The following is a 20,218-nucleotide window of genomic DNA, read 5'->3' on the forward strand; positions in this document are numbered from 1 at the left end:
CAATTAACTTCACTTAATTCCAGAAGGACAAAATCTAGTTCTGCACTACATTTTTGTTCCCATTTAATACCCATTTCACAAGTTATTATGTTTAATTACAGAACTTAAATGGGTTACGAATGCCATTTTATGTTTTTAAATCTATCATCACCTTTTTTACCTGCAAATTAATTATATTGATGTCAAAAACAATTATGTAAAAAAAGGGTAGCATTTTAATCATTATACAATCCAATTCCTTTAAAAAAACGTGTAAATCTATTGTCAGGTCAGTGTATAAACACATTACCAAGAACAGGTATATAAAGAGACATAATCAAAGAGTAGCTTTCAAAGACTTTATTCATCTCAAACGTGTCCCTTAACTCAGCGCAGGTCAAGAGGTTAGAGAAGAAGTCTCCTCACAGAAAACAATTCTCCCCGAAGTTTCTATTTGATTCCGCTGTTACTCATTGTCTGAGCTTTGCACACTCCTTTGCCAGCGACCTCAAAGGCAGCTCCCTTGTAAGTGGCCACACATTGGTCATCGGTGCGCAAATCTGGCTGGACCTGCTCCCACACTTTCTTCTTAGGGTTCAGCTCCTTGTCAGGCTCACCTGGAACAACAAAACAGAGAGGCAGAGAGTTTGAAGTGCTGATTAGTTTTTCTCCCAACAGCTGTAAAAAGACTGAACACAAAAGCAGTTTTTGAAATCCTCTCGATATCATTAACATCAGTTATGAACATCAGTTCTAGTTGAGCCAAAACGAGATGCTCCAAAACTCAAGAACTCATGGAAACCAGATGAAGATCTTTGTTTTTGCTACTACCTGCAATAAGCGGACATAAATCAAACCAAAATGAATTCAAAATCTTGATTTGAATGCTGACGGGGATCCTGTTATTTGCATTATTCTACTGCTGACCTTTTCACAACCATCGTAAGTGCTACAATCCAAATGAGACGAGAAATTCCGAAAGCCGAGAAAGGACTATGAAAGGTCACAGTCTGTCTCCATTACTTTTAATGACGAGTTACAGATGATTGCATTAAATGCAAGATAAAAACTGAAAAATAAAAGTCATATGAATAATAAAAATGTCATATGAATCGCAAAGACTTTTACATGCGATCATACCAAACAATTGCATGGCAAACCATGAAAAACAACAAAACAAAATAAGTTTACAATAAACTGATAGCACCATTTTTTGCTGTAAAGGTCATTTATGAGGAAGTTGGAGAACTGCTTCATTCCTGCTACGTGCTTTGTTTTTGTATTGGGAAAAATGGTGATTAACTTGGAAAAAAATGAATTGGACAACATTTGATGTTTTTTGGCTCTTCCTTTTAGTTATTGTGCTCAACTGACCCCAAATGCTACACTCCTCCAAATAGCTTCCACGCCAGATCCACCATATTATTTCACAGCACAAGAATACAATTTGGATTGTTTGTGAGGTTCCCTTGCGCACTGAGGAATGTGCTCTTTATTAGCTCATATAACAGAACACAAACAATTGCGTAACCAAACAACGAACTTCATGTTCTTTATTGAGAGATCTTAAGAATTCAAATGAACAGCCGTGGTTAAAGGTATCTAAGGTATCTGCAGGATTTTTAAGCTCAAATGTAACTTTTTATGACCTGCACAAATAAAATTAATACCATATGTGACCCTGGAGCACAAAACCAGTCTGAAGTCGCTGGGGCATATTTGTAGCAATAGCCAAAAATACATTGTATGGGTCAAAATTATCGATTTTTCTTTTATGCCAGAAATCATTCGAATATTAAGTAAAGATCATGATCCATGAGGATATTTTGTAAATGTCCTACCATAAATATATCAACACTTAATTTCTGATTAGTAATATGCATTGCTAAGAACTTCATTTGGACAACTTTAAAGGCGATTTTCTCAATACTGTTTTTTTTTTTTTGGCACCCTCAGATTCCAGATTTTCAAATAGTTGTATGTCGGCCAAATATTGTCCGATCCTAATAAACCATACATCAATGGAAAGCTTATTTATTCAGTTTTCAGATAATGTATACATCTCAATTTCGACACTTAAGACTGGTTTTTTGGTCCACGGTCACATATGAGCGCAGTAGGGCAATGTCTATTGTAACATATTAAACTGTAAAATGACTGTAAAAAACATGATTTACAGTTCAGATAAAGAAATGTATGAGAAAATGAATGAGTCAAAAGTATAAATTATTTGATTAATTTAAACAATTATTATCAATCAATTAAATAACAAACATATTTTACTGTCTTAATTGTTTAGATTTTCCACTAGTTTTTCTTTATAGCTTATAGCACATTTACAACTCTGCGTGTTTGCTGCGTAAAAAAGGGTTGATTTTCACATTGGTCTGAACAAAAACAGCCGGGCTTATTGAAAATGCACATTCATTCTCTGCCAGCAGGAGATGCTTTTTCAACGGCAGAAATATAGTGGTTTCCCCGGTAACGGCTGTACACAAAGCAGCGCAACACCTGACTTTGAAACGTGCAGCGCTTGTGTTGATTTAAAGAAATCATAACCTTTTGAGGTTTAAGTCTCATTAAGCCATAATCGCAATTCTTGTCTTTCCATGCCCAAATTTAAGACCTCTTGAAATCAAAATTAAGACTTTCTTGTACCATTTAAGACTTTTTATGGCCTTAAATTTGATACAACTAAACCCTGGACAAAGTCTTGAAAATCTGAACCCCCCAGAGTCACATTGCAAGACGTTTCACCACCGGCATGAAGTCTGATCTACATTACAGCTTTTTAGGGCCAAAAATCATCCACTTAAACGGGAAGAGATCTTCTGAATATATGAGCATCCCTCACAAGATGAAAACATGCTGTGGCAGGTTTGATCAATGATAGCAATGTCTTGTGACCAAACGTGGCAAAGTTTGAATGCTATGGCAAAAGGAAAATTTTCACTGACTACCAACAATCTCTTATATGGCTACAGAAGACTTGGAATATAGTGCATGTATCGTATGGATACATTTTATATTTTTATGGAGCATTCTTGTCCATTTAGAGCACGACAGCTCCTGGTTACCATATGCTTGCTTCTTTGTTTAGAAAAGAACAACATGTACATTCTGCTTAACTTTTGTGTCCCATGGAAGAAAGAAACTCAAACTGGTTTTGGAACAACGTGAGAGCGAGTAAATCATAGCAGAGCTTTGATATTTGGTAGAGACTTTACTTTAATAAAGCAGCATGATGCACTCAGATGGGCTCCATGAAGCAGACTGTATGTGCCATTGGACTGCTGGACAGTAATGTCATATTTCATTGTGGTACGTTTGTGTACTATAAATATGTAACATTACCTGGGAAGCCCTGGAAGGTAATCCTGTCTCCAGCTACGGCTCCACTCGGGGGATCCAGGATTTCAACTTTTTCTGGAGAGCTGGCACACATGACCATGGCCTGGGACAAGACACCTCTCATCTTAGCATGCTTCAGGTTGCATAGGAGGACAGCCATGCGATTCTGCATCTAAAGACAGAAAAAAAACCCATAACTAAACAAGCGGCACAAGAACCAAGTGTGATCTTCTTAAGCAGTTAAAAAGAATACTATAAATTAAATATAATTTATTGCATGTCAGAATGAGAAGTTATGCAACAGTCCAAAAACATCAACAACATACCGTATTATGAGGAACAGCTGGGCAACTTTATAATTGCTGAATTTTTTGGTTTTTATAACCAAGAACCAGGGATGCAGAAAAAAAACAGACCCTCAACAAAATTAATAAACTGAATACATGCAATAATCATTCAACTCATCTACTTCCAAATCCCTTACAAAATGAACTGTAGACATTCATTATTATTTCAACTCTATAAATGCACAAACATGCTTAAAGCAACTGTGATGTAGTCATAACCCAACATGATTCAATTAAATGAATGAAGGAAACAGATGCGTTTTATAGGTGAAATTAGAATTTCTGACGAGCTGCTAGGAATCCCCTAAACAAATCGTAAACTCGGGGTTCTGGAAAATAAAGCACAAGAGACTGTCTGCATGGAACAGGTTTATGGACCTGCATGAATCGTAGTAGTGCAGACGTTTTATATGAAACTGTAAAACTGAAATATCCCCTTCCCAATATTCTGAAACATAACACCTAATCAACAAGAGCTGCATTCATTATGTGGCAAACAAAGATTGCTCTCAGGTACAGTAGCAAGACGTTGAGCCATCACGTTACTTCAGACTATTCCAAACATTGTCTAATAGGGGTGTAAATATTAGCTCAATTACAAAGAAATGTTTTTTATTTTTTTACTGAACGATACAATGAATCTAGAAAGCTGCGATTTGGCCATGATTCAGCTTGTTTCATGTATGATTCATGTTTCTTTAAATATGCTGAAGACACTTGAAGGACAATTTAATAAAAATTTTTTTTAGCTTTTTAAAGTAAACCAGTAATTTTTTTTATTAAATATAACAAATCAAAAAGTAATATATTTTAAAAAGGGAACATATTTTGATTAAGCTAACATGCTATATTTTAAAAGGTGTAGAATTATTTAATTCTATAAATCAATCAAATCTGACAATAAAAATTCAATGCACATTTAATACTGTGATTAATTTGTAATTAAAGCAATTGCATTTTAATAATGTAATTGTATTTATTAAATGTAAATAATGTTAATTTAATTAAACATTTTATATTTAAAAAATAAATTAAAATAATTCTTTTTTAATTATAATAATGACTTTAGGCGTGATTAAATGATTTGGTGCATTTCAGAAAATGAAAAACTTTTAATTAATAGCAATAACAATATTAATTGATTAAGGTGCTTTGCAAATTCCTGAATAAATGCATTAAATGATTTGTTGCATTTCAGTGATTTCTGTAATGCATTTAATTCTAATGACCGTCAAAACTGGACTCGTGATAAACATGGGTTAGATGCGTCAGTACCTGCTCCAGAGGGATGTGTTTGACCAGTCCACTGACAACAGTGCGTGGAGATGCTTCACCAACATCCACCTGCTCAACGTAGAGAGAGTCGGCGTCAGGGTGCTTTTCGGCGCTGATGATGCGGCCCACTCGCAAATCCAATCGAGACACGTCTACTTTCGCCTCTTCCTGAGGCGGCGCCGCTGCCTTCTTCTCCTTCTTCTCTCCTGGACCAAAAGTGCATTACAGATCATCAGATGATGTCTTTCACATATTTTTCTGTTTGTAAGTCAGAACACAAACATGATTCATAACTTTAGCAATTACAACCTTCAACCAACACAGCGTAAATATCTGTAAAAAGCACAAGCTGTGGAAGTAGAGCTGTTAGAGACATTGTACCAACCTCGGCACACCGTGTCATTCATGGGTTTTATTACGGTACATGTCCACCCTGAGGAAATGTGCCTTTAGTTTGTGAGGTGTTTTTAATGCAACCCTTTGAATGATATTTTTAGCTTGTGCATATTGTTCCCTAGGGAGCTGTTGGGATACTTTTAAAAGTCTACAACTGGAAATTATGTCGGCTTTTCATCTGTGTTCTGTTTCTGAACTTTTCCCAAAACAATTGTGCCAGCAATCGCTTCAGTATGGTGCTTGTGTCTAATCGCTCCAGTCATCTGAAAATAGTACAACTTTACCACTGTTTCCGCACTTATGGGGTTGGTGAACCGTTTTGGATCACCACTTCACCCTACAAGTCTTGAAAATGAAAACCTCTGTGTACTCTATACATGCATAAGCAGTGAACACAATGGTTTCCAGGTTGAGGAAATCAAAGCTCTACAGTTCAAAAGTCTGGGGTCAGTAAGACTGTTTTTTAAAGAAATAATATTTTTTCATTTAGCAAGGATGCATTAAAATGATCAAAAGTGACAGTAAAAACAGTTTTGCCATCACAGCAATAAATTACATTTTAAAATTTGCAGTAAAATAAAATCACTTTACAGTCAAGAAGGCCAAAATTACCATTTTTCGTGCCAAATTAATTTTATATTAGATTTCATCAAACATACCAATTATTGCTTTTAATACTTGAAAAAGTCAAAGGGCACCAAAGCTGCACCTTATGTAGAAAGTGCCAGTAATATTTTTCATATTTATTCATTTTCATGCAACACTGCAATGTGGCTGGGTTAAACCTCCTTTATTTTCTCAGAAAACCTTTTGAGTTTCAGGTAATGTTGTCAATAGCTGTTAAATATGCTTCTTATTCCAAACTTTTAATAAGGAAAAATGAGTGAAGTACACGACCCTTCACTTTGAAGCATGCAGACTACGTGTCTAATTGATTCAATCACAGCCTTTTGCGGTTTAATAATCACACATGGCTATTGTGAATTCATTGGTGATGTACATTAATCACGCAGCCCTAATTTAAGAAAATGCTGGTAGAAAAAGTGCCAAGAGTCCTCAAAGTCTTCTAAATGTGAGAAATCATGTAGTTCTGCCAAGAAACAGATATGCATGAACTACAGGTGCTACATCCACACCAAAACACAGCATTCAACGCTGAAGGAAAAGAGACGTATTTGAAAATAATGAAACTCCTTTTAACATCTGGCCCAAAGGGAACGCACAAGTTAACTTGTTATTCCTCAGCCCATAAATGCACAAAAACGATCTGTGATCTGTACTTAGATATGAAGTAGAACAGAGCGTTCCCAAGTTGAAGGGATTTAAGTGATTGGAAATGAAAATCATTTTTCATAATAAATAACCATGAAAGGAAATCTGATCCATTTCAAATGCTCTATTCTTTAGGGTATGAATACTTAGAAACGTAACCCCCTAAAGACAGCGGTGACGTCTTTAAATCTGGTTTGCCTTCAGATCTGATCTGGAGTTTGACCTGCATCCACAACTTGCATTCACTCAGTCTCTTCTCAAACTCTATCAAGCTTTTCAAATGTGTTCATTACACGGCATTGTTTATGAGAGTGGGATTGTGCATTAGTAAAATGTTTTTCTCATTTATGTTCCTATCTGATGTGTAAATCATTCACATATTCTCCAAAAATTCAATTAACCCCTAGACATGACACAGTCTACTCTTTTAATAAGTCATTTTTATGGCCCTATATGATTGACACTTTCTTTTCAGTGGAATTTACAATTATAATTAGACATAAAAGTTCTATATGCAACTTAATTTCATTCAGTGGGAGTAGATTTAGCAACTAATTCTAAAAGATCTGATTTTGATTCTGACATCGCAAACGTTTTGGATGGGGTTGCAAATGAATCAACAGCACTGGAAACTTTGCCACTGCAGAGATGAGCTGTTATAAAGGAAATGCCATATTAATAGTCTCAGAAGTATGCTTACCCTTCTTCTCGGCTTTCATCTTTTTCGTGTCATCGTTGTTTTTGGCTGGTGGGGTTTTTGTGGCTGGGGCAGGAGCAGAAGGGGCTGCTGGGGCAGGTGGCTCTGAGGCTGTGGGTTTAGAGACACACTGGATGCTGGGCTCCGCTGAAGGCATGGCCACATCTTTCACTGCAAAGAACAAATCAAATTATTTCACTACTTTATCATTAGAAAAACTATGCTTTTGTGAATCCTAAATGCTCAACACAATGCGAAGATCTACTTATATTAATCTGAAGGCACTTCTGACCACCAAAACAGGCATCACTGATGTTTAAACGTAGGTGGTCACATGTTGATGCATTTAATTTTACACTATAGATGTTTTGAAATCTAAAAGTTACATTATGTTTTCAAGTACAGTATCTTAGCATTTCATTATTTCCAAAACATCAGCAAGAATGCAGTATATTGTGTGATATTATACCTCCTCTCCTCTTTTCTATTTCAAGAAGTTGATTCTTCAGTTCATCGATGTCCTTCTTGAGCTTGGCGTTCTCCACCATCAGTTTCTTTTCCTCTTTCACCGTGGCCTGCACAACTACACCAAACAACACATTCATTAGAACAAGACAGACACACATTAATTCAGAACTTCTCAACCGTCTACTGCTTATGTGTACTGTAAGTTACAATGTCAATACAACAGTCCTTTTTAAAAACCGCAATCACACAATCAAAGTCACTGTGCTTTAAACACACAAAGCTATTTTAGTTTTATAAAAGATATTCACTTACTATGTTTTTGTTTGATATTTTAGCGCAACGATAAAATAAACACCACAAAAGTTTAGTGGCTGTACGATTTTGAAAATGTTTTTGAAAAGTCTCTTCTGCATACCAAGGCTGCATTCATTTGATCAAAAATACAGTAATATTGTAAAATATCATCACAATTTGAAAATGATGTAATCAATTCCTGTGATGATAAAGCTGAATTTTCAGCATCATTACTCTAGTCTTCAGTGTCACATGATCCTTCAGAAATCATTCTAATATGCTGATTTTGAAACATTTCTTCAATGTTGAAAACAATTTGGCTGCTCTATATATTTTTGGGAAACTTTGATACTTTTTCCATTATTCATTGAATACAAGGTTCCAAAAAACATAATTTAATCAATTTAATGCATCCTTGCCGAATAAAAGCAATTGTTTAATAAAAAAAAAAAAAAAAAAAAACTGACCCCAAACTTTTGAAAGGTAGTGTTAATATATAAAATAATACATGCATCTTTATAATATTTTTCCCTTATTAAAATAATATTGTTTTGGTTCCAATGGTATAAACGTTTGAAACCTCTATAAATGCAAATATTATACTTCTAAGCACATTCTGAAGTAGATTATTAAACTATTACTCTTTCTGCTTTTCATCCTCTCAGACATCCTTATTGGTCATTGACCCGGGTTCAACACACATGCACGCCTCATGCATCCACTTACTGGCTTTCTCCTTCAGCAGCTGGACCTGCTGCTTGAGGTATTCGATGATCTGGTCAGCCTCTGCGGCCTTCTGTTCCAGTCTCATGAGTGAGGGTGTGTGGCCTGACATCCTGAAAAGGGATCGTACCAGGAACCTGAAAAACAAGCCAAAGGAAAAGATCAAACGCTGTAGGAAATCTTAGTCACTCATAAACATTGTTTTTTAAAAAAGAGGATCCACAGAGACATCCTATCCGTGTTTGGGAACATGCGGCACTTGAGAGCACGGCCTTGTTAAATGAGATCTTTTCAGATCTTTGGCGCATGTAAACATGAGGTGTTTTGGCACACTTTACACGGTGCTTTAATTTGTAATTTATACCTATATGTGGCCAAGTTTCTGTCCTAAACCCCTTCCATGAAGGAGAATGGTAATGAAACCGCTGACACCAGCCAGATGCTCAACAATAGATCGGCTAGATGCCAAACAACATGCGAAAACCTCATCAAAGCGTACATTCTCCATCCTAATCCCAGCGAACCCTGCTTTGGATTCTCACTTCAGTACTGGTAGAACGTTTAAATCGCCTCGCCAATGTCCAGGTCAACAGCAATATTCTCCAACAACGAAGCGGATGGAATCAAACCATATGGCATCGAAATGTGTGTGTTCTCATGTCCACGATAATACAAATACTGCGTAATTGCATCACTGTCCTCTCGGCTCTGTTTTGATTGAGGAATCCTCTTTGGCTCCACAACGGATCAAACAACAATTCCCATTCAGTCGAAAGACAGCTGGTGAAGGAACATGGACACGTTACACATTTGGCTTGGGCTCATCCACTGCAAAAGGACTAAGGGAATTTTTACAAGGCGTAGGAAAAAGAGAAGAACACATCATAACACATAGTGCAGGGTGGTGCTGGAAAACAACAGCTGGCGCCGGATGAAAACAGAGCGTTCAGATGAGGAAATTAGAAACACAAAAAAGCTGGAGTTGATAATATCGTGGATCAAAGTCTCTTGTTTTTGAAGTTCTTGAACTGCTTTAAATGGGCCTGTGGTGGAAGAATTTATGAGCACCATGACAGGACTGTTTTCATTTGCATAACCCCTGAAAACGAGTCCCGGGGCCGAGCCGGAGTCTAAAACACTTCCAAAAAGCTCAGTTGTCACCGTTTTCCCATAATGCCCTGCAGCGGTGGTCATCGGCATCATATGACAGCCTATAAACATGAATATTAGTCATGCAACAGATATACGATTTCTGAAACGCAACCAAAAAACGCAAAGGCGCCTGTGAAACAAACCTTGAAAATGTTAGGCCATGTGTTACATCTGACACCAGTGAATGTAACACTTGCAGGAGCAGCTGTCACTGTCATGCAAGTCTGAACGGTGAGGAGATAATGACCACGCACTTGTGCCAACACATTAGCCAGCGCTTACATTGGCCACCAGCCCCAGTCAAATCACAATAAAGACTTCATTCTCTTCTATTCAAGAACTTCCACATCCCACAGGAATGTTTTTATGTAACCGTAATTGTCCTTGAAATAACTGCATAGGGACCCAAAAGAAAAGCACATGACATGTCCTATATTTTACATCTAGACTATTTTGGGGCACAAAAAAAAGTGTGGAATATGATTTTTTTTTATTTTTTTTTATTAATGTGTAACCATTTATTTGATAATTATTAAAATAATGTACGATTTATTATTATTATAAACAATTATTCTAATTTATTTAGTAAGTTTAAGGTCTGTAAAACAAACACGTCCATTTTAATATGACAGAACTGGAGAAATGATTATTGTGTCAACACATTTGTAACATTTATTATCGTTTACAACACCTTCGTGCATTAAGTCACTACACCGATTTATGAATTGGAAAATAGGTTATGTTTTACTCGAATGGACTCTATTATGTTAAACAAATTAAACAAGATGAAGGCTTTTTCATATATAGGTGGCCTGAGCAAACACAGTATAATGATGCAATATGATGACAATAAGACAACACCTTGCATCATACTTTTGTCAATTAATTTCAGATACATATTCTAATCTTCAGGACATGCATGGTGGTATTTTTATATGCTGACTTGTTCAGAACAAGTGAATAAACCTGTTGGACACACCACATACTGCAAGTGAAAGTAAAAGTAAAACAGAAAGCAATCTATTAAAGAATTATTCATTTCAAAATCAATGGCCATAAATGTTAAAATAATAATTACGAGAGAAATAACAATATATTAATATATATATCAAATAAATTCACTTTTGAAACCTTTAAAGCAGATGACGTCTATGCAAGGAAGGAAATTTAACTATAATAATGTGCCATAATACGATGGGGTTTTTTTCAGTAGCGATATTCTGCAGAAGGAACATTATTACCGTGTTTATATAACTTGTTAGGCTAAACACAGTGCTGACTGTCATCTTCATAGCACGTCTGTCCTTTTACATCTCGACTTTAACTACATTCCTAACACATTATATAGACAAATACAAAATACTCATGAACTAAAACGTCAATGCGAGCTCTGCTACTCACATAAAACTGCAACCGAGTGTTTCTTTCCTGCTCAGCCAGCCACACAGCGCACTTTCACTTGTCCCTCCGGCGTTGTAAGATGACGCCACGGTCACGCGTCGCGGGATAAACGCGTCAACGCGCTGTTTACAAGTCGCCGGAAGACTAAACTGAGTGAGCTCTCAAAACTACAAACATATGTCAGTAATATTATCAATGCACACGTGAATCAAATGGAGCAGTCTTTCATTTCAGATAAACAGGTATGCGGCTTATTTTATTTTGCGTTTGTAAAAGCACTAACGCAAGCAATCGTACGGAAATATATGTGTGTATTGTATGTTATATTTCAATTAAATATTGTAAAATATTATTGGTTTAGTTTATGTTGTAACCGTGTCAGACTAAATATTGTGTTATGTTGTAAGTAAAAAATTTTTTTATGATTAATCTAGGTTGTCTGACATGCATGGCACTCCTAATTTACCACGATTTTACTGTAGTAACACTACAATAGCTATTTATGTTGTATTAAACAATCCTTATTGATTTCAGAAATTACAAAATAATGTACAGAAATAATACAACCATTTAAAATGATTTTTCTTGAGACGTGGGACAAAACAGGTCCAGCAAGGGTAACTGCTATTAGCTTTAAAAAATAAAAATATTTTCAATTTTAAATGAATAATATAATGCATTTAACACAATGATCACCTTCAATTTAATTTTCTCATTATTATACCAAATCTGTGTTTCTTAATGTCCTTTCACTACGTCTAAAACAGTGCGTACACAGAGAAGGGTTCAATCATTCATATGCAATAAAATGGATAAAAGTGTTTTTTTAATGATGAAAAAGAGCTTGTTTTATCAAAAGCAACACTTAATAATATCTCCTATTAAAGCAAGGTTGTTTTTTAATGACATGTGCATGTTTAATACGATTTTAAAGTTGCGTCCCCACTTTTTGTCAACACCGTCAGCAGAGTACATCAGTGTCAGACATATGTATGTATGTGTGTGTGTGTTCTGTATAACTATATATTCAGTATGCTGTGTATTCCCCATGTCAGTGTGTTTGTTGAGCATCAGGCGAGTCATGCAGCCCCTCAGAGATGCGGAGCTGGGAGCCTCCACCTTCTTCGCCTCTCCTCTTCCTCATGATGTGTGTGGCAGCAATGGTCTTCCTCTCACCCCCAACTCCATTAAGATCCTGGGACGCTTTCAGATCCTCAAGACCATCACCCATCCCAGACTGTGCCAATATGTGGACATCACCAGAGGGAAGCATGGTATGATGGCTTTCATGCTTTATTGTAATGCATTTCTCACTAAATGACTGGCGAATCATCAGATGCCCAAAAAAGATCAAGTCAAATTTTTTATAGTGCTTTACAGATTGTTCCAGCTTCACAGTATTAAACAGAAAAGAATCAGAATCAATGATGCAAACTTCGAAAATGAGACAAATCCAATTTCTGCTGTAAAGCAGCTGTAGCAAGACAGTAAGTCAAGTCAAGTCACCTTTATTTATATAGCGCTTTTAACAATACAGATTGTGTCAAAGCAACTGAACAGCATTAATTAGGAAAATGGTGTGTCAATAATGCAAAATGACAATAGTAAACACTAATTTTTCAGTTAAAGGCAGTTCATCATTGAAATCAGTGATATCATCATCCAGCTCAGTTCAGTTTAAATAGTATCTGTGCAATCATTTGCAATCAAGTCAACGATATCGCTGGAAATGAAGTGTCCCCAACTAAGCAAGCCAGAGGCGACAGCGGCAAGGAACCAAAACTCCATCGGTGACAGAATGGAGAAAAAACCTTGAGAGAAACCAGGCTCAGTCGGGGGGCCAGTTCTCCTCTGGCCAGACAAAACCAGCAGTTCAATTTCAGGCTGCAGCAAAGTCACATTGTGCAGAGGACTCATCTGGTTCCTGTGGTCTTGTCCCGGTGGTCGTCTGAGACAAGGTCTTTACAGGGGCTCTGTATCTGGGGCTCATCTAGTTGTCCTGGTCTCCGCTGTCTTTCAGGGCTGTGGAGGTCCTCTCTAGGTGCTGATCCACCGTCTGGTCTGAATACGTACTGGATCCGGGTGACTGCAGTGATCATCTGATCTGGATACAGACTGGATCTGGTGGCTACGGTGACCTCGGAATAAGAGAGAAACAGACTAATATTAGCGTAGATGCCATTCTTCTAACAATGTAGCAAGTACATCGGGTGTTATGGGAAGTGTTCCCGGTTCTGGTTGACCTAATTAATGCAGCCTAAAAATCCTTTAACGGATTTGAATATTAGAAGCGTATTAGTGTGTTATGTGTAAGCCAGGTTAAAGAGATGGGTCTTTAATCTAGATTTAAACTGCAAGAGTGTGTCTGCCTCCCGAACAAAGTAGTGTCAGTCAGTTCAGTGTTGGTTCAGATAAGTACATTTTGTTCATTATGAAACAAGTTCAATTCAGCTATAAGCAGCTCTATTGAAGACAGCAGTGTTGTTATTCAGCTTGAGTCAGTCCAGTGTTGATTCAGTAACAGTGTCTGTGTTGCAAAATTCATTCAATTCAGCTATAAAGCAGAAGACAACAGTTTCATTGTTCAGCTTAAATTCTAGTTTTGCTTTCATCCGATAGTGTCAGTGTGGTTAAATCGATAATAGTACTGAATATTAAGTGTCTTTTAAACCCCAACAAAGCAAGCCAAAAGCAGAGCCCAAACTCTATTAGGGTAACAGTATAAAGAAGTAACGTCCATCGACAAATGACAGTAAATACAGTTTATTTATTAGAAATAACTCATAAAACAATGCAGCTCATGGCTATCTACTGTAGTTAATTTGCCACTAAATGTTTCAAAATCATGAGAAAATTGGATGGCTTTTTTCAGAAGTGCTTTGGTGTAGCAATGTTGTACCTTGTAAACATTTTGTTATCTTTGTAAAGTTTCAAAATTGATGAACACTGCAACATTGACACTGTTATTGAATTTGATTTGAATCAACATCGAACTGAACTAAGCTGAATAATGACATTTATAGCTGAAATTGAAGTCGTTTCATAATTGATGAACATGCAACATTGACAGTTATTTTCCTGTTTATTTCTGTGAAGCTGCTTTGAAACAATCTAAAGCGCTATATGAATTAAGTCACTTAGTGATTTTTATCTTTGTGGTTTAATGACATTATTCATGTGCGGATTTTGTCTTATGAGAATCTTTCTTTTTATCTTTAGTTGCTTTATGACTATTAGCTCAGTATTTATCATGCACGCGTCCCCTATGAGAAACCCCTTTGAGATCGATGCATGTGTGTATGCAAGCACATGTGTTTGAAGTCTTTAGTTTTTTCTTCACTATGTGATTCAAATAGGAGTAGTATGAATGTTGTGCGTTTTGGAGTGGTCGCAATTGTAAAACAATAGTGTTTTTTGAAGATACTGCGATTTTTCTCAAATATAGATTAAATAAATCACGGATAAATTGACTTGAGATGCAAAAATGTTCATAGCTCAAATAGTAGAGAATGGTGCTTGAATAATCCAAGGGTTTGATTCCCATGAACTCTAATTTGTCCTGTTGACATTTTGCAGAACGGCTGGTTATTGTAGCTGAGCACTATGAAAAAAGCTTGAAGGACTTTCTGATGCAAGGGAAAGCAGTCAGGTAACACATGCAAGATCTTGATGATGAACTGAGCATAATGCATATGGAATGTAACCTGACATTGCTGAAAACAGTATTTATTTGAAATAGAAATAGCCTAAATAAATGTCCAACTGCAGGTCAATTTAAGGCAGCACCAACAAATAAAAGCATCAGTTTATTTAAATGACATGAATATAATGATTCCATTAGTGATTTACCATTGTATCACAATTTGACACAACATTGTCCTATGGTACCATCGCAATATTTCTGAAAGGTGTATTTAAACATTTCACACTCATCATTTTTAATCTGTTCTACATCATCAGGTCAACAGAACCATTGCTTAATATTTTGCAGCAGAGCTTTTTTGTAGTTGTTCTGAGATTCATCAGTGGCTTGTATCTTCTCATGTGGAAGCCATTGACACTGTTGTCAGTTTTTTCATGTGGCCAGTTTTTGGAAAGCTTTTCTTTTTTGAAAGCATTTGATCGTTGTGTGTTATCTTTGGACCATACTATAAGGGTGATATGTTGTATGAATATTGACACAATTGGGATCAGAGTGTAAGAAAATGATGATTGTTGATAGCAGTTGTAACTTGGGTCAGTGTGACAGCAGCTCACTATCATGACTGTTGCTGTAAGATGGTATTTTACTGAGTGAATGTTACTAAAAATGACCTGAAAACAAGACAGAGGACAAAACAACTTATTGAAACCAAGTAAAGCTTCCATTTTTAGACAATATATAACGCATTGAGTAACAATTTCCAATCAGACCAGTCATGTCGAGCAGTATTTTCACCACCCCAATAACCTATCCAGAGTTTTCCAAAGAAACATGTTTTTCATCATCCAGACCTTTCTACACATTTTTAGTCAGAAAAGTCAGAATGTTCTGTTTATAAAATATTTGACTGATAAGAAAACAGTAGTTTCCAGTAAAAGTACATGAGGAGCGCTTTATTCAACACCCTGGTTAGAATAATTTATTAATCATCCTTATTGTTTCATAATAAAGCAAAAACCGTCCCACTTTTGTTCATTAAATGACATAAATTTTTATCCCCATAAGGAATTAGTTTTTGAGGTCAGACTAACCCAGCAGCCTGTGTTTGTACAGGCTGTTTGTCCTGTGTGTCTTCAATTAGAAGCAGACAATTGCAGTGTCCTTTACTTTCTGCTCTTTTTTTTCATCCAGTGTCATGTTATTAAGCACAGAAATACTGTAGCTGTTTGAGCGGAATCCACAGCTAATCCAATGATGTATTCCCAATAACTGATTCATATAAGCAGTGATTAAACAGCTCAGACTGCTAATGGCACTTAAATTAAGTATTATTATAATATTTAATAAATCATATGTATACTATACTAGACTATAATAACTGTTTGTATTTTGTCTTTTTACTTTTACTTAAAGTTTAGAGGTGTTAAAATGTAAAATTTAAATGTAAGATTTTTGTTTGTTTGTTTCTTCTACCCAAAAATATGTGATCGTCCATAACCAGGTCTTTATTCCAGGATAGGTATATATATGAGTAGACATAGGAATATAATTTTAATGGTTTTAATATTATTTAATGTTTAATTTTTCATGATTTCAAGATGTTTTTGTCTCTTAGTCCAGAGAAGGTGTTACAGGTTGCCTATGAAGTGCTGGAAGGATTGGAGTTCATGAATAAACATGGCATGGTGCATCGTGCTTTGTCTCCCAACAACGTTCTCCTGGACTGTGTGGTATGTGAAAACAGAGACATGTATCGAGAACTCACTTTTATTTTAATTTAATTTAATTTAATAAAATTTAATTTAATTTAATTTAATTTAATTTAATTTAATTTAATTTAATTTAATAAAATTTTATTATTTTATTTTAAGTTTTTAATTTTATTTAATTTGATAAAAAAATATGTATTTAATTAAATAATAAAAAAAATTTTTTTTAATTTATTTAATTTTTTTACATTTTATTTTAGTCTAAACCCGTAATTATTGTTGCTCAAACATTTAATAATAAATTATCATAGCTTTAATATAAGAGCTTTATACTAAATAAACTGATAATTCTGACAAACTGTATGTCACTGTTAACATTTGTTGGGTTTATTTAAAACAATAAACACAATAAAATTGTCAGAATGATATGAGAATTGATTTAGTACTGTGATGTGCTTTCAGCTCACTGTTGGAATAAAATGTTCTTTAACAACAGGGTAAAGTGAAGCTGGCCAAATTCGGCCTGTATCATATGACCGACCACGGAGCAGATGTTGACTTTCCTATTGGGTACGTCATTCAGCTATAATGTTTTCCATTTGTTTCCTGATCTAACATATTCCTCAGAATGAAACTCACTTGCTTTGGACTCTATATAAGGGTACAGATAACATCTCGGCATCATTATAGAAGAGCAGAAAGTCAGGGCGAGCTTAAATCTTGTGCGCCGTCTCTTTAAGATGCATCGTGGCCCCGAACCGAAGCATCAGCCTTTCATGGAAAAAAAGATCAATGGGTCACGCTGTGCTCTCGTAATAAAGAAAGATGAACTAACATTAGATGTGCATCATTGTGGCCCATCTTTGTTTTGATCAAAAACAGATCCTGGATATCAAAGCGGCGTCCTTATGTGGTATCATAAATGACTGAGTGGCACAACTAGGAGCCCTCATGTTCTCAGAAGGCCTGTCTTATAATATCCGGTTGTTATTTGGGTTTTGTGGGACACGCCTTTTGTTATCTGTCATCACAAGGACCACATCTGCACTCTGCAAGACCTTTCCAACACCCGTGTCTTCTGTTCCTCTGTGTTTCCGTAGGTATCCATCTTACCTGCCTCCAGAGGTTATTGCTCAAGGCTGTTTCTATTCCAGCAACCCCTCGATCATTGAGGCCCCGCTTCCTTCGGGGCCCAAAACAGACGTGTGGTCTCTCGGGGTGCTTCTGTTTGAACTCTGTGCGGTACGCTCTCAGAGTTTTCATAGATTCTGCTTAACAAGGACTAAGCTGAATTTTCACAATGCAAATCATTGCTTTTTGAATAATTTATGGTGTTACTGTACATATGTTGTATATGTTTTAACAAAAACATGTCCGTAAGGTTTTACTTACAGGTTACATTTTATGCATAATTATCAAACAAAGACAGTAAAGTTTATAAATTCATTTTCTCCCCAAATAATCCAGTGGTTGTAAATGTTGTTGATTGCAAAATGTCATGAAAGGGGATTTAAAAAAAAGACTAATTTGCTTGAAATACACTGAAACCTTTTGTTGACTTTTAAAATAATATCAGAAATAGTATACTCAGTCTAATTATAAACATTCAATAAATAACATGACTTTCAAGATTCAAGATTTTTATTTGTTATATGCAAGTTATAATAATTATAAATAATTAATAATCAAATTGCTTTTTTTTCCAGGTCAGTTTTTATTAACATTTTGAATTCGATTTATTTTTATACTTTAAATATTTGTTTTCATTTTAGCTATTAATTTTGTATTTTTCTGATTTTTAGTTTTTTTATTATTATTACTGTTTAAGTTATTTTAGATATTTTAGAAACAGTTATTTATAAATTTAAACTAAACAAAAATTTGTAATGAAAAATGTGAATTAACACATAACATTGGAAATGTGTTTAGATTGATCTAATATGAATGAATATTAATCTAATATTTTATTAGATTTTATTTTTATTTCTTATTTTTAATCTAATACATTAATACTTTTATTTCAACTTCATTTTAATAAAAAAAAACAAAAAACGTTTTAATAGTTTTAGTAACTGATGATAACCGTCCTAGGCCAGAAGAAATGTTAACTAGATAGTAAAAAATGTGTAAACAAACTTTAATGTTGGCTTGAGAAAGCCTAGTCTCTTTAAAAAGAGGAATCCAAGGTCAAATCGGGATACAGCATTGCATTTAATATGCTCTGCTCTACTTTTGGCAAATGTAGTAAGGCTTAGAAAATTAGCATAATGCAAAAATATACTTTTTAACTGTGACCACAGTGATTCTAATATTTACTATTTGATGTCATGTGACTTGTGTTGTCCAATAGGAAAGGCAGATTCTACAGAACATTGATATTAGTGAGAGAATGAAGTTCATCATCAACTTAGGCAAGTTTGTGTTTATGTATTCACATCACATTATGTCTGTTTTCTGTTGTAATGCCTTTCACCATTGCAATACCTTATTGTCTCTACAGGATGCATGGATGACATAATCACTGTTCTTGCCGAGGAACACGGGTGCTTAGATACAATTAAGGTAAGTTTGCTCTTCTTAATGGATAGACTTTCATCTTTGTACTTTACGTTCCTTGCAAAGTTATTTGATTATGTTTTCTTTTTTGTAAACCTTTTACTGCCGGACAGAAAAATACACAATCAGTGTCATGGTAGGAAGTGCTTTATCTCAAAGGAATTTGACTTTAAAAGGTTTACTTTGAAACCTCTCAGATAAACTCTTCTTAGCTTGACACTGAACTCTCACTGGTCGTACGACTAACGTTTTCCAAATGTCCTCATAAAACCTGGCTTTTCAGTGGGGTTTATAGCATGAATGACAGATAGTGCTGATTTATCTGCGTTTGGCTGGGTTTGATGCTTTACTAATATTCTTGTCTCCGTCTTTTCCCCAGGAGCTGCCTGAAAATGTGCAGGCTTTATTGAGGAAATGCCTGACGTTTCTCCCTTCAAAAAGGTTACCTACAATATTTAGCCCTTTATCATTTCTTCATAGAAAGAAACTCTATGAAACTCTCTCTCATCTGCCAAAGCTTTTCATGTGGTCAGAAGGGACCATTTGACATTGTCATTATGCCATGAAATGCATAATTTTACAATAAATGCAGCAATTATACTTGACCAATTATTTTACCAATAATTGTATTATTTAAATTCTTTGTAGGAATGGGTGATAGTTATAAAATTGATATTTTTCATCCTTGGATTGATATTCAATATATTGCATCTCAATATTTGTATTTTTCTTATAGTATTATAGTTATATATCGAGAGATAGCATTATAGTTTTTATTAATAATTTGAATCGGTTTTTATTTTTATATTTTCAGTTCAGTTTCATTTCATATTAGCAATTTTTGTTTTATATATACTGTATATTTACTATACATATATATATATAATATATATATATATATATATATATATATATATATTTTTATATATATATATATATATATATATATATATAT

The 20,218-nt window shown here is 35.1% G+C and overlaps 2 protein-coding genes across 3 annotated transcripts in view; one reads left to right on the forward strand and one right to left on the reverse strand.

The window, feature by feature from the left end:
* Positions 1–334: 334 nt before the first annotated feature.
* Positions 335–11,444, reverse strand: aimp1a (aminoacyl tRNA synthetase complex interacting multifunctional protein 1a). Of its 2 annotated transcripts, none has more exons than XM_016269296.1 (7): positions 11,356–11,444; positions 8,806–8,939; positions 7,787–7,900; positions 7,321–7,488; positions 4,953–5,158; positions 3,334–3,502; positions 335–596 (listed from the first exon to the last, which is right to left on the reverse strand). In XM_016269296.1, coding segments are annotated over exons 1-7 (960 nt in total). In that variant the 5' UTR covers positions 11,358–11,444; the 3' UTR covers positions 335–429. The 2 variants fall into 2 exon arrangements, with proteins under 2 accessions (XP_016124782.1, XP_016124783.1); XM_016269297.1 differs by having other exon boundaries at positions 4,953–5,153; positions 7,319–7,488.
* Positions 11,445–11,520: 76 nt separating this feature from the next.
* tbck (TBC1 domain containing kinase) overlaps positions 11,521–20,218 on the forward strand; it is a 51,864-nt gene continuing 43,166 nt past the window's right edge. The window contains exons 1-9 of the mRNA XM_016269295.1: positions 11,521–11,597; positions 12,411–12,629; positions 14,932–15,004; positions 16,614–16,728; positions 17,204–17,277; positions 17,808–17,949; positions 19,058–19,118; positions 19,208–19,269; positions 19,643–19,704. Coding sequence (XP_016124781.1) covers positions 12,437–12,629; positions 14,932–15,004; positions 16,614–16,728; positions 17,204–17,277; positions 17,808–17,949; positions 19,058–19,118; positions 19,208–19,269; positions 19,643–19,704 — 782 coding nt within the window. The 5' untranslated portion in view covers positions 11,521–11,597; positions 12,411–12,436. The remainder of the gene's footprint in view (positions 11,598–12,410; positions 12,630–14,931; positions 15,005–16,613; positions 16,729–17,203; positions 17,278–17,807; positions 17,950–19,057; positions 19,119–19,207; positions 19,270–19,642; positions 19,705–20,218) is intronic.

This window comes from Sinocyclocheilus grahami, unplaced genomic scaffold (genome assembly GCF_001515645.1).
Source record: "Sinocyclocheilus grahami isolate Dianchi unplaced genomic scaffold, SAMN03320097.WGS_v1.1 scaffold51.1, whole genome shotgun sequence".
Classification (NCBI taxonomy): Eukaryota; Metazoa; Chordata; class Actinopteri; order Cypriniformes; family Cyprinidae; genus Sinocyclocheilus; species Sinocyclocheilus grahami.